The 13,343-nt window shown below is 40.7% G+C and overlaps 1 protein-coding gene across 1 annotated transcript in view; it reads left to right on the forward strand.

Annotated features, from left to right (window-relative positions):
* The window catches only part of LOC142214095 (phospholipid-transporting ATPase IK-like), a 164,883-nt gene that overhangs the window by 13,329 nt on the left and 138,211 nt on the right, over positions 1-13,343 (forward strand). The window contains exons 2-4 of the mRNA XM_075282847.1: positions 5,259-5,333; positions 7,006-7,097; positions 11,317-11,430. Coding sequence (XP_075138948.1) covers positions 5,276-5,333; positions 7,006-7,097; positions 11,317-11,430 — 264 coding nt within the window. The 5' untranslated portion in view covers positions 5,259-5,275. The remainder of the gene's footprint in view (positions 1-5,258; positions 5,334-7,005; positions 7,098-11,316; positions 11,431-13,343) is intronic.

Below are 13,343 nucleotides of genomic sequence, written 5' to 3' on the forward strand. Positions count from 1 at the left end.
TGTATGGCTTTTTAGCCTTGTGATCTACAATTTAGGGAAATCAGTTTAATGATCATCTGGGAGTACTGAAGTGCTGGACTTTGGAGTTTTTGATGATGTTTTACAGTTCTCCTGCTGCTTTGAAAACAGATGTGGAAAAAGAATTGCAAGTATGGAAGCTGAACACTATCACTCAAAGCAGATGGATCAGATTCTCAATTAGCTAGAAGATCAAGGGTTGAAATATGACAAATATCATCTGCTTCAGTAAAGTGCCTGGGTCATGTAGTGTTGAAAAAAGAGATCCAGTCCATGGACTTGAAGATTCAAGTGGTACAGCAATGCCCTGTGCCCAGTAGAGAACTGAGGCCCATCCTGGGGCTTATTACCTGCTACAGACCTTTCATGTCCTCATGCATATGTGGTTTTATATACTGCTAGAAAGCCGACAGTGCGCTGAATTCAGTGCACTGTTGGCTTTCCCATTATTTGCCCCAGTGGAAGAGCTATTGGTGCCATTAACGAGAGCTCTTCACTGTCAGAAGGGTGTTCCTGACAGTCTAACTGGGAACGCCCTTCCTGACAGTACTGTATGCAGCACTGTACTGTGAGGGGCGTTCCTTACTGCCCAGCCATGAGCAGTGAGGAATGCTCCCCCCTCCTCCTGACAGTACTCGTACATAGACTAGTACATGGACTCCTTGGACCTGTATAGAAAAGAGATGAGTACAAGAGATGTATGACTTTGGGACCCAGAAGTTGGGACCTCACTTGCTCAAAGTCAACCGGAAGCTGCAAGAGCTTTCCTTACAAGTAGGAGATTGGATAATAGTGAGAAATCAGATGGTCCAGAGGACCATGAAGCTGCAGTAAAAGTGGGAGTCCTAGGGTGGTACAAAGTTATGTAATGTGGAACACAGAAACATGCTCTGGCCTTTTACTTTAAAGAAAAGATTCCCCAAGCTTGATTCTGTGCCAGCTGGAGCAGCTATCTGGCCTAACATAACAAAGAGTGGTGCATACCTCTAAGGGCGGGTTCAGACTTGTGCCCGTGTCCGCTTTAGGCAATCCTGCCGGTTTCTGTCTTCTGCCCCCAGAAACTGGACAGGGGACGGAAACCTGGCAGTCAGTTTTCAAATCCATTCACTTGAGTGGGTTTTCAAAGTGACCGCCTGTGAGCGTTTTGTGCCTCTCCGTGGCGAAACCGTTTTTTTTTTTTTATACAAAATTGGACATGCACAGGGGCAACACGGTGGCTCAGTGGTTAGCACTGTAGCCTTGCAGCGCTGGAGTCCTAAGTTTGAATCCCGCCAGGAACAACATCTGCAAGGAGTTTGTATGTTCTCCCCGTGTTTGTGTGAATTTCCTCCCATTCTACAAAGACATACTGATAGGAAAAAAAAAAAGTACATTATGATCCCTATGGGGCTCACAATCTACATTTAAAAAAAAAATTGGATATGCAGGTCTGGTTTCGCCACGGACAGGCACAAAACGCTCATGTGAATGGGTTTCTCTGTCCAGTCCAGTTTCTCGGGGCAGAAGACGGAAACCCAGCAGGATTGGCTAAAGCGGACACGGATGCAGGTGTAAAAAAACAAAAAACTTGCAAGTCTTCAGTAGGTGATACCTTTTTTAATGGCTAACTCATAATGATGACAGAATATAACATTTCGAAGCTTCCTCTGGCTTCTTCTTCAGATATATCTAAAAACACTTTCTGCAGGCTGCATATTTATGTATAACTGGACACATAGGGATAGGATTTCAGGATTCCCAGTTCCCAGGTTCTTTATCTGTATGGCTGTCTTAGTTCAGTGATTTGTATAGAATGACATGAAACCATGTGATGCATTCAATCCATTGTCCAGAGTCTTGAATAGGGTCATGCACTTGTATTCATAAATCAGTCACTGTTTCCTTGATTTAAAATTCCCTCTTATAATCAAAATTTTCATGTCATGGGTGATATTATGATCTTCCTGGCAGAAATGTTTTGGCACGGGAAGATCAATTCTCTGTTGTTTAATTGTATGGCGATGTGAATTGATTGTCATTCTGAGCTTCTGGCCGGTCTCTCCAACATACAGATTTTCAGTGGAACACGGTACAAAAACAAACATTTTCCTTATATGGATGCAGGTGTGAACCCGCCCTAAGGGCGGGTTCACATCTGGATTCAGTATTCCGTACGGGGAGTAGACTTGGGGAACCCCCCAAAAGGAATACCGAAAGCATTAAAAAGTGGTTAGCTAAGAATTCACACAGACCCCATAGACTATAATGTGGTCCATGTGTTTTCATGCAGAGAGAAAAGTACTGCTTTCCTGCCTTGTTCCACATCTGCAGAGGTTTTACTTCCTCCTCTCAGTCTGACTGCAGACAATTACAGCTCGAAAATTCTCTTTGGTTGCTCTCACACTCTTTCATAGGACAGATTAACTATAGAAGAGAAGTTTTATATGTTTTAATCCATCATTTTATAAAAACATATCAAAAACCACAACAGTGGTGGCATTGTTATAGTAGTTCTTAAAGAACACACAGTGAATCCTAAATGTTACATTTTAGATTTGCACAGTGTAAGATTTTGAAATTTACTTTGCAATTTTGATCAAAAAAATAATATATACATTTTCCTGTATTTTTTAAAAAATGATAGCAATTTTTTTTTTTTTTTAAATGTCTACTTTAGAATATTTTTTTCAAGTTATTTCACTAAGTAGTAAGTCTATATAGCAGTAAAACCTGCACTGTCACCTTGGAGCGCTGTTTCCCTTAGGTAGTTATTAGTAAACATTGTACTAGATGTTGCCAAGGTTCTGTGCGCTTGGTATACTAATTAAAGGCAAATTTCAAGTACTGCTAGGTTTAATTTTCCAAGGTATCATATAAGGAATAAAGAAAACCCACTTAATGCGGTAACATAGCTGCCACAACTGTTATTGCTCATCCAAAATCTTTTGCCCAGTTTCATGCACAGCATCTTTCAGCTTTTCCAGTGCCATTTTTCTTGGTGTTTTCTATAACTCTTTATTTATAGCTAAGGCTGATGTCCGCTCAGGGATACCGTTCTCCATTCCACTCTAAAAATGCAGAGAGGAAAGTCTATGGGGTCTGCAGGTTTCCAAAGGTAACCACTTTTTTAAACGGATTAGGTTTCTGTTCGTGGTGTCCCCAAGCGGACCCTACGAACAGAAACCCGAATGCAGGTGTGAACCTAGCCTAAATCTCTGTACCTCTTGTGCCTCCCTATTTCCTCAGCGATTGTAAGCTTTTGCAAGCAGGTCCCTCACTCCTATTGTTTTTATGTTTATTTCTTTGTCACATTGTAATGTCATATTGTCATATTGTCTCTTCATATGTCCTCTGATTTGTAAAGTGCTGCAGAATATGTTTGTGTTATATAAATAAAGTTATTATTAATAATAATAATAATAATAATAATAAAACTGACAGCAGCAGCGGACACCAGAGCACAGGGAACAGATGAGTATGATAGATATATAGATTTCTTTATGGTTCAGTCTGTGGTTTGTTGAATTCCTGGACATCCCCTTTAATACAAAGAGGTTATTAATAGGCATTATTAATACATGGGGTCATTATTTATTGGAGTCATTTTGGGGAGTAATATTTATGTAAGAGGACATCAGAGGCATAAGTTACACAAGGAGACATTAAAGAGTGTAACTAATAATAGGAGACTTTGTCAATTTAATTTTAGGTGGCACGTGGGCATTAGTAATTTAAGAGGATACATTAGGTATTGTGAATTAGAGGCATTATTCATTAAAAGGGCTCCATCAGCAAAATTATGCTGTATGAGCCCTTTTTAAAGGCTATTCAGGCACCGCTAATCTTATTTTAACCCCCCCCCCGTTTTAAAATAATACCCTAAAAACGAATATGCAAATTATATTTACCGTGCACGGTGGGCGGTTCGTTCACTGTCCGACGTCATCTTGCTGTCACACCTTCTTTTTCTTTTTTCTTCCAGCGACGCCCTCCTGTCCTGGCTCTTCCATGCCTTGCTCTTCTGTTCTTCCAGAATGAAGAGGTTCGCGAGCATACTGCGCATGCACAGTATGCTCGCGTAGTTCTAAGGGGAACTTAGAACTACTACAAAAATGGCCCCGGAGCGTCTCCAGAGGGAGCGCTACTGCGCATGCGCGGGATTTGAACCAAACCCACCGGAAGAACAGAAGATCAAGGCGGGTAAGAGTCAGGACAGGGGGGGCGTCGCTGGAAGAAGAAAGAAGAGGAAGGCGTGACAGCAGATGACGTCGAACAGTGCACGAACCGCCCACCATGCACGGTAATATACAGCATAATTTTGCTGATAGAGCCCCTTTAAGGGGTACTATTATTTAAAGGGGACACAGCAGTATTATTAAATTAAAAAGGCACACGGGGTTATTACGCATTTCCAAGGGATTTCTCTATTACATATTATATCATTGAGGTAGCAGCAGGATTGAGGTTCAGCAGTGAGGAGCTAAAGGTATGTGTGTTACACATTTTACAGAGGCACAGCTGGAGGAAGTGGGAAATGTGAATGATTAAAGTCAGAGACGTCACCTATAAGTCTCATTTTTCCTGCACAAGAAAAATGGCCGCTTACACAGTAAGTAAGCGGCCATTTTCTTGTGGTCTGTGGGCATGTCGGCTCTGCCAGAGGCCTACAAGTTTCACCATCTGCGTCAGAAGAAGAGGCGTGAAGAGGATGTTCCTGAAGAAGATGGAGGTGGCGCTGGAGAGTTCTCTCGCAGCATTGGGGACGCCCCCAGTGCTGTTTGAGCGCTGGGGCCTGCCCCCAGCGCTGCGAGAGAGCTTATTTGCATACCCGCGAAAACCAGGATTTCTACGGAACGGCGGCACGGAAAAGACATCTAAAGGTAGTAGACGAATAGCCTTTCTTAAGGCTATTCCTACATCTTAGGGACAAAAAATTTGATCTGAACGATAGGATCCCTTTAAGCTGGTCACAGAATTTAGAGGCAAATTCAAATACTGTTGAAATAAGGTTTTGAGTAATAAAGCTGCGTGGTTTTTTTTTTTGCTTCAAAAAACTGAAATCTTTTATTTTAACATTTGTGCCAGTGATGGTCAAAAGGATTGAACAAACAATCTGACAACTTTAATGCCAGCGGTTCTGATCTGCTAAAACAACAGACCTACAAACAGCTGTATGGAAAAATTCAGATGAATGTTATGAAATTCAGTATTAGTTTGTCTTGTAGTGTGTGTTTAATGTAAACTCTGCTATCTATTTTTAGATTCTTTTGACATAAAGATGATGAGCCAACACCATAACCAAAAAAAGGAAATAAATGGAAATAGTGACCAATCAGGTAATAAGATATATGTAATACCATATGCCCCAGGGCTGCATTCTGCTTTCCTTGCTACTCATCTTGCTCTCCACCGAGACAATGATGGTCTATCACTGGCTGAGATGTCTTGTGACAGACATATATTCTGCATCATTTTATCTGTGTAACATGGCACAAGAACAATACAATGTAGCACCTCCCAACTTAAATACCCCACCAATTTACGCTTGATAAGCCTTTAACCTAGCCCATACTCCTTTTCACTCATACAAGTACACCCAGTCCCTCTGTGACCCCACACAACATAATTCCATTTACATATAAGATGTGTAAAAATCCACAACATATGACTGTCCTATGTGTCACAGTTTCTGTGACAAATTTCATCCACAACTAAGGAAAGGGTGAGATCTGCAGTTTTAGTGGGAGCTCAACAAAGTTTCAAGTAAAACTGGTGAAACTTAGCATACATATTGAACTAGGATTGGAGGTCCTAGTACCAACTGGCTCACAAATTTGGTAAATGGCATTCATCCTCTGACACATCCTCAATTTAGCAGTTAAGAGTTTATCTGTTTTTTAGCGTACTTATATAAGAGTGCTTGGGTCCAGTGTACAGCCTTCTCATTATGGTGCGCTAAAACAGAGTCTAGCTGTAATTTAACTTCCCTAATACATTTTGCTATGTATCTAGAAGGATGAAGCTGGTTGGCTCTAAGACCGGGTTCAAATGGGGTTTTTTGGTCCAGAACCTGAGGCGGAGGCTGCCTCAGGTTCTGGTCCAAAATACGGGTAGCTGCGACTGGATGCCGGTACAGTGCACCAGCATCCAGTCACGCAGTCCTCTCCAAATTAGGCCTGAATGAATGGACCTAGCCGGGAGGAGGGAGTGTATTCAGCCTGAAGAATGAACATGTCCGTTCTTTTTTCCAGGAGCCGGAACAAACTGCTCCTAGAAAAAAGAACTTACCAGCTCCCATTGATTTCAATGGGAATCGTCTTTTTGGTCAGGATTTTGAGGCGGATACAGCCTCAAAATCCTGACCAAAATACCCTGTGTGAACGCGACCTAAGTCTAATTGAACCTTGTTCCTTTCTTGCTTTAAGCAAGAACCTTTTTTCCTTTTTTTAATGTAGATTGTGAGCCCCACATAGAGCTCACAATGTACTTTTTTTTTTTTCCCCTATCAGTATGTCTTTTTTGGAATATGGGATGGAAATACATGCAAACACGGGGAGAACATACAAACTCCTTGCAGATGGTTTTTTGCCCTTGGCGGGATTTGAACACCAGGACTCTAGCGCTGCAAGGCTGCAGTGCTAACCACTGAGCCACCGTGTGGCCCCCTAAGCAAGAACCTTTTGCTATGAGTGAACCACAGATAGTAACCTTATGGCCCCCCTCAACTTATTACCAGACCCATGTCCGAGGCTGCGTTAAGGGTGAAGAAATTATGGAGGGCATCTGCAGTTCCTTGCCGTATACCAATATTGGTCAAGAGGGAATCATTTAAGCGCCAGGAGGGACAAGGCACTGAGGGGGGTTGAAAAGCAATATCAATCATAACTAAGTTGTGGTCCGAACAGGTGCAAGGGACATGGCAAGTATAGATGAGGTCAGAGATCAATGAGGTGGTAATGAGGATCCTATCGATTTCTGTATCTAATACTGTGTTGCTTTTTTGGGCAGGTTTCACTTGGGAAGTCAAAGCAAATGACAGAATATTTAATAACTTATTTACGAAGAAGAGATTTATTTTCTTTACTAAGAAGAAATATGCTGTAAGTTTATGTTTATATTCTCACCATAGTAAATTATAATTCATAGAAATTACAAAGAAAAGGAGGGGACGCTCTTGCATATTTTCTGGAGCTGTTCTGCGCTGAGGGGCTTTTGGCATGGCGTCCACAAACTGACTGTTCAGATCTTTCAGATTCCCCTACCCCTGCACGCCAGCCCTCTTCCTGCTCCACCTCTCTGACCTCCCTCTGCGGTCTTACTGCAGATCTGCCCTGCAACACTTGATCAATTCTGCTAGGGCTTGTATACCGGCACTCTGGAAATCGTCTCACCTGCCTTCTCTCTGCCACTGGGTTCGTAAGGTGGATGACATCCAGTGTATGGAGGATCTTACGGTGTCCCTGAGGGATGCGCGTGATGCCTTTATGGAAGCTTGGATGCCATAGATCCTCTTCCAGGGTACTCAATCTTACCGTGATCTGGTGGGTTGAGGCTGTGCTGGTGACCCTGTTCCCACGCCTGGAGCCATGGTCGTTCATTGACTCCTTACCACCACCCCCCTTTTTTTTTTTTCTTTTTTCTCTTCTCTTTTCTCTTTTTTTCTTTTCCTTTGCCTGGTTGATTGTGGTTGTACTTGCAATATGTATACTATTTTGCTCTGTTCTGTTGTTGGTTGCTATATTCTGTTGGGTTCCTAACTTTGTCATGGACCCCTTTTTGTCTTAAGGGTCCTGTTTTGCTGTTTGTATGTTTTGTTTTGTTATAAATGAAGAATTTATAAAAATAAAAAAAAGAAATTACAAAGAAAAGTTGTCACTTAACATTGCAGAAAACAAAAACTTAGGCTACGTTTTTTGTTGTCCGAGGTGAAAAATGAAAAAGTGACCCCATATAATACTCCTCACCTTGGATCATGGCAGATACTGAGAATGACACCACCATATAGGTCTAGAGAAGTGGTAGTGTGCAGCCTTCATATATGTATAATAAGATCTGATACTGTAAATTAAACCTAGAATATAGGACAAGAGAAGTAGTACTATGAATTGTGTAAGTACAAACACATATTAAACTGTATATGACAGACACAACACATACAGTCCTATGAAAAAGTTTGGGCACCCCTATTAATCTTAATCATTTTTAGTTCTAAATATTTTGGTGTTTGCAACAGCCATTTCAGTTTGCTATATCTAATAACTGATGGACACAGTAATATTTCAGGATTGAAATGAGGTTTATTGTACTAACAGAAAATGTGCAATATGCATTAAACCAAAATTTACCTGGTGCAAAAGTATGGACACCTCAACAGAAAAGTGACATTAATATTTAGTAGATCCTCCTTTTGCACAGATAACAGCCTCTAGTCGCTTCCTGTAGCTTTTAATCAGTTCCTGGATCCTGGATGAAGGTATTTTGGACCATTCCTCCTTACAAAACAATTCAAGTTCAGTTAAATTTGATGGTCGCCGAGCATGGACAGCCCGCTCTCAAATGATCTGAAAACAAAGATTGTTCAACGTAGTTGTTCAGGGGAAGGATACAAAAAGCTGTCTCAGAGATTTAACCTGTCAGTTTCCACTGTGAGGAACATAGTAAGGAAATGGAAGACCACAGGGACAGTTCTTGTTAAGCCCAGAAGTGGCAGGCCAAGAAAAATATCAGAAAGGCAGAGAAGAAGAATGGTGAGAACAGTCAAGGACAATCCACAGACCACCTCCAAAGAGCTGCAGAATCATCTTGCTGCAGATGGTGTCACTGTGCATCAGTCAACAATACAGCGCACTTTGCACAAGGAGAATGTAACATCTCTGCCTGTTCGGGCCTCTGCGCCACCCTCTGCTCGCATGCTGCGGTGCCGGAGGCGTGTGCAGTTTGATAATCTGCTTAAGGTTTTTAGTTGCACTGTGTGAACACGGCTCTAGTCCTTAATTGGATTTGCACCACACCCGTCTTCTGCCAAGGTTGCCTCTGTTCATTAAGTGGTTAATCTGTCTTGCCTGTGATTGACAGCTTTTCTTCCTGTCAGGTTCTGGGCGGGTTCTTCCTTCCCTATTTAGTCTTGGCTCACAGTCACACTGGTGCCGGTTATTGCCTCTAGCTTTCTGGTATCTCTTGCTGTTATTTACTTGTATGCTAATCCTTGACCTCTGGCTTTCCTACTGACTATTCTCTTGACTCCGATTTGGCACTGCATCGCTCTCTTGTTACCGAACTCTGGCTACCTGACCTCCCTTTGTTGTTGTACGTCTTGTCTGCGTTTTGTGTTTCACGTATTCAGGGAGGGATTGTCTTCGTGGTTGTCGCCTATTACCTAGGATAGGGTCTGGCAATAGGAAGGGCAAGCGGGGGGCTTCAGTTTAGGGCTCACTGTCCCTTGTGCCCCTCCCTCCAGGGTTCACCAGCAGCTTCTGGGGAATTATCATCTGGCTATTCCCTAACAGAGAAGCTGTATGGGAGAGTGATGAGAAAGAAGCCGTTTCTGCAAGCACGCCACAAACAGTCGCCTGAGGTATGCAAAAGCACATTTGGACAAGCCAGCTTCATTTTGGAAGAAGGTCCTGTGGACTGATGAAACAAAGATTGAGTTGTTTGGTCATACAAAAAGGCGTTATGCATGGCATCCAAAAAAAACAGCATTCCAAGAAAAACACTTGCTACCCACTGTAAAATTTGGTGGAGGTTCCATCATGCTTTGGGGCTGTGTGGCCAATGCTGGCACTGGGAATCTTGTTAAAGTTAAGGTTCACATGGATTCCACTCAGTATCAGCAGATTCTTGAGAATAATGTTCAAGAATCAGTGACGAAGTTGAAGTTACGCCGGGGATGGATATTTCAGCAAGACAATGATCCAAAACACCGCTCCAAATCGACTCAGGCATTCATGCAGAGGAACAATTACAATGTTCTGGAATGGCCACCCCAGTCCCCAGACCTGAATATCATTGAACATCTGTGGAATGATTTGAAGCGGGCTGTCCATGCTCAGTGACCATCAAACTTAACTGAACTTGAACTGTTTTGTAAAGAGGAATGGTCCAAAATACCTTCATGCAGAATCCAGGAACTGATTAAAAGCTACAGGAAGCGACTAGAGGCTATTATCTGTGCAAAAGGAGGATCTACTAAATATTAATGTAACTTTTCTGTTGAGGTGCCCATACTTTTGCACCGGTCAAATTTTGGTTTAACTTATAGCCCACAATGGCTTTTGATTTGCTGTACCCCTTCCCTTCTCTTTTTTCTGTATCCCCATAAAATTCTGAAAATCAATAAAACTTGTTGAATTAAAAAATAATAGTTTTTGGTTTAATGCATATTGCACATTTTCTGTTAGTACAATAAACCTCATTTCAATCCTGAAATATTACTGTGTCCATCAGTTATTAGATATATCAAACCGAAATGGCTTTTGCAAACACTAAAATATTTAGAACTAAAAATGATTAAGATTAATAGGGGTGCCCAAACTTTTTATAGGACTGTATATATAGCTGTAATGATGAATGGCATGTACTGCCGATAATACACGCCATTAGCATATAATCTTGCAACAATACACATCCATTAAGATATGGTCTCGCAACTAAGGTTGATGTGACATCTCAACGTTTTTCTTGCCTTAATGTACGAATGTGTCCACCATCAGGGTACCAGGAACTGCAGTTATTACTGCACTATCATCATATTCGCTCACCACTCTACTAATGCTTGATCTCCTGATGAACCCTTTACTCAAGGGTCTGTCTGGTTAGGCTGTACATAGTTTGTGCTTATGCACAACTATATAGTTATCCCTCTTAGATTGTAAGCCCTCGCGGGCAGGGCCCTCTACCCCACTGTGCCAGTCGGTCATTGTTAGTATTATAGCTACCTGTATATTTTATGTATTGTATGTAACCCCCAAATATAAAGCACCATGGTATTAATGGTGCTTTTTAAATAAACAATAATACTACTACTAATAATAATCATAATAATTATATACATGTTTTGTGCATAGGAGTGTACATTTATCCAATTTTAGCCATCATTGACACTTTGACCCTTTAAATAATTTAATAAAAGTTATATTGTAGTTCTTAGTGCTAAGTCTTTCTTTCAAAATTTTGGTATTAGTAACTTTGGTAAAAGTTACCAATTAACCTGAATATTTGATAAAAGCTTTAAACCAATACAGAATGTTCTGCATGTTTCTACTTCACATTAAAACTAAATTGCCATCATTTAATTCCTGTTTGTTTTTCTTATTCAAGGACAACAGTATTAAGACCAGTAAATACAACGCCCTGACATTTATTCCTCTCACTATATTTGAGCAGTTTCACAGGGCAGCAAACCTCTATTTCCTGTTTATAATTGTCTTGCAGGTAAGTGTCCTATGTTGAAATTGATCAAAATGGTTGCCCAAAAATCTAGATTTTATTACCCAAGATTTGGCGCTTTTTCAAGCAGTGGCATAGTAATTATAGCGGGTATAAATAGTGCATGATGGGAAACATCAATGAATTAATACATCATCATAATCAGCATTAAAATTTGCAAATACATTCATAGTATAGATATAAAACCATTCAGATAATATAAGTGAAGCAAATGCATATGAAGTAAATCAATCAATACATGAATAAATATAAGCATCACTCAGATAATATTACAAACTAAAAAATGTGTACAGATAATCAATCATTGCTATCAATTAAACATGTGTCATAGTGACAAACTGTTAAATCAATAAAACAATAAACATTCACATGGACCCCAACACAATATAAACCACCTCGGCTACTACGCATGTCTGTCCATACACCAAACAGAGACTATGGAAGGAGGAGCTAACAGGACAATATATAACCTACTGTATCTAAAGAATAAAGAGATACTGGAGTAGTCATAGAAACACATGGCTGTTACACCATATTTAAGAAGGGCAAAGAAGAAGGCAAAACTTGGTAGGAGGATAGGTCCTACTTGATTTGTTTTATTTTAGCATTTTTGTTTTAAGCCATGGGAAGGGACTAACCAGGATCTCATTGGAAAGATCCAAGATCTGAATCTAGCGAGGAAGCTAAGGCAAAGAAGAGATGTATGATCTATTGATATCAAAGAACATACATGAGGTAGATATGCCTAATTCTTGAAAAACTGAAGTTGTAAAATGATGAAAATATAAAAATTAGAACTAAAAACTTTACTGAATATGGAACACATCAGCGTCCATGGTCATCCCATACCATTCAAACAATATATTACAAAAAAATAATAAAAGAAGAAACAGGGGTCCAAAATAGTGAAATTTCATCCATTCTGGTGAAATATGCTACTCTGTGAAATAAGGTGAAGATTTGTAGCACGATAATAGTCATAACATATCAAACAGTAACATAAATTATATCCACATGTCTGCACATCAAACAACCAAAGATCAGCACTGGAAGGAGGGCAATGATCTAAACCAGAATACCTTACTTTGTTAACTCTCCATTGAAACCAACTGGTCTCATTGTATTTAGGTAGTGGATCCACTGTAATTCTCTACTTCTCTTTGCTTTACTAGTTTACTGCCCCATCTTAGAGGAGGTATAAACTTTCTATGTCTCAGTTCAGTAAAATATTGGAATACAGGCAGGTTCATAATTTTTATACAATTTTTTTACAAATTGTATAGCAATGAGATAGTTTACATAATAATAATAATAACAACAACTGTATTATTATAGCACTTTACATATCAGAGGACATATGAACAGACAGTATTAGTCATTATTATGTGAAAAAGAAATTAACATATCAAACAATAGAAGTAAGAGCCCTGCTCACGAGAGCTTAAGATTTATGAGGAAATAGGGAGACACAAGAGGTTAGAGGGCATGTTCGGTACAATGGTCCAGCCATCTTTTAATAAATATGGTCAAATAACATAAGCTCTATGAGCCTGTCACCAGCTGGTATCCTTATGACTATATATATATATATATATACTAAGTGCAGGAAGTGCAGGGTAGCTTCTAGATCAGGGGTGCTCACACTTGTACAGGGGTTGAGCTACTTATAAATTGAGCAAGTCAAAATGATCTACTGTGTGGGCGGGGCCTGTGTCTGCTGTGTGGGTGGGGCCCATAAGTCTAACAAGACTGGGCGGGGCTTAACAAGTCAAGGGACGGCGCCTGCTCTGCTGCAGAGGTTCTGATTGGCTCAGAGCGCACATGGCACTGCCCAGGCACCCAGCACAGAGCTGACACCACTGCCAGTAATGCCGGTGCCCGAAGCACAGACCCCCAGC

This window comes from Leptodactylus fuscus, chromosome 1, assembly GCF_031893055.1.
Source record: "Leptodactylus fuscus isolate aLepFus1 chromosome 1, aLepFus1.hap2, whole genome shotgun sequence".
Classification (NCBI taxonomy): Eukaryota; Metazoa; Chordata; class Amphibia; order Anura; family Leptodactylidae; genus Leptodactylus; species Leptodactylus fuscus.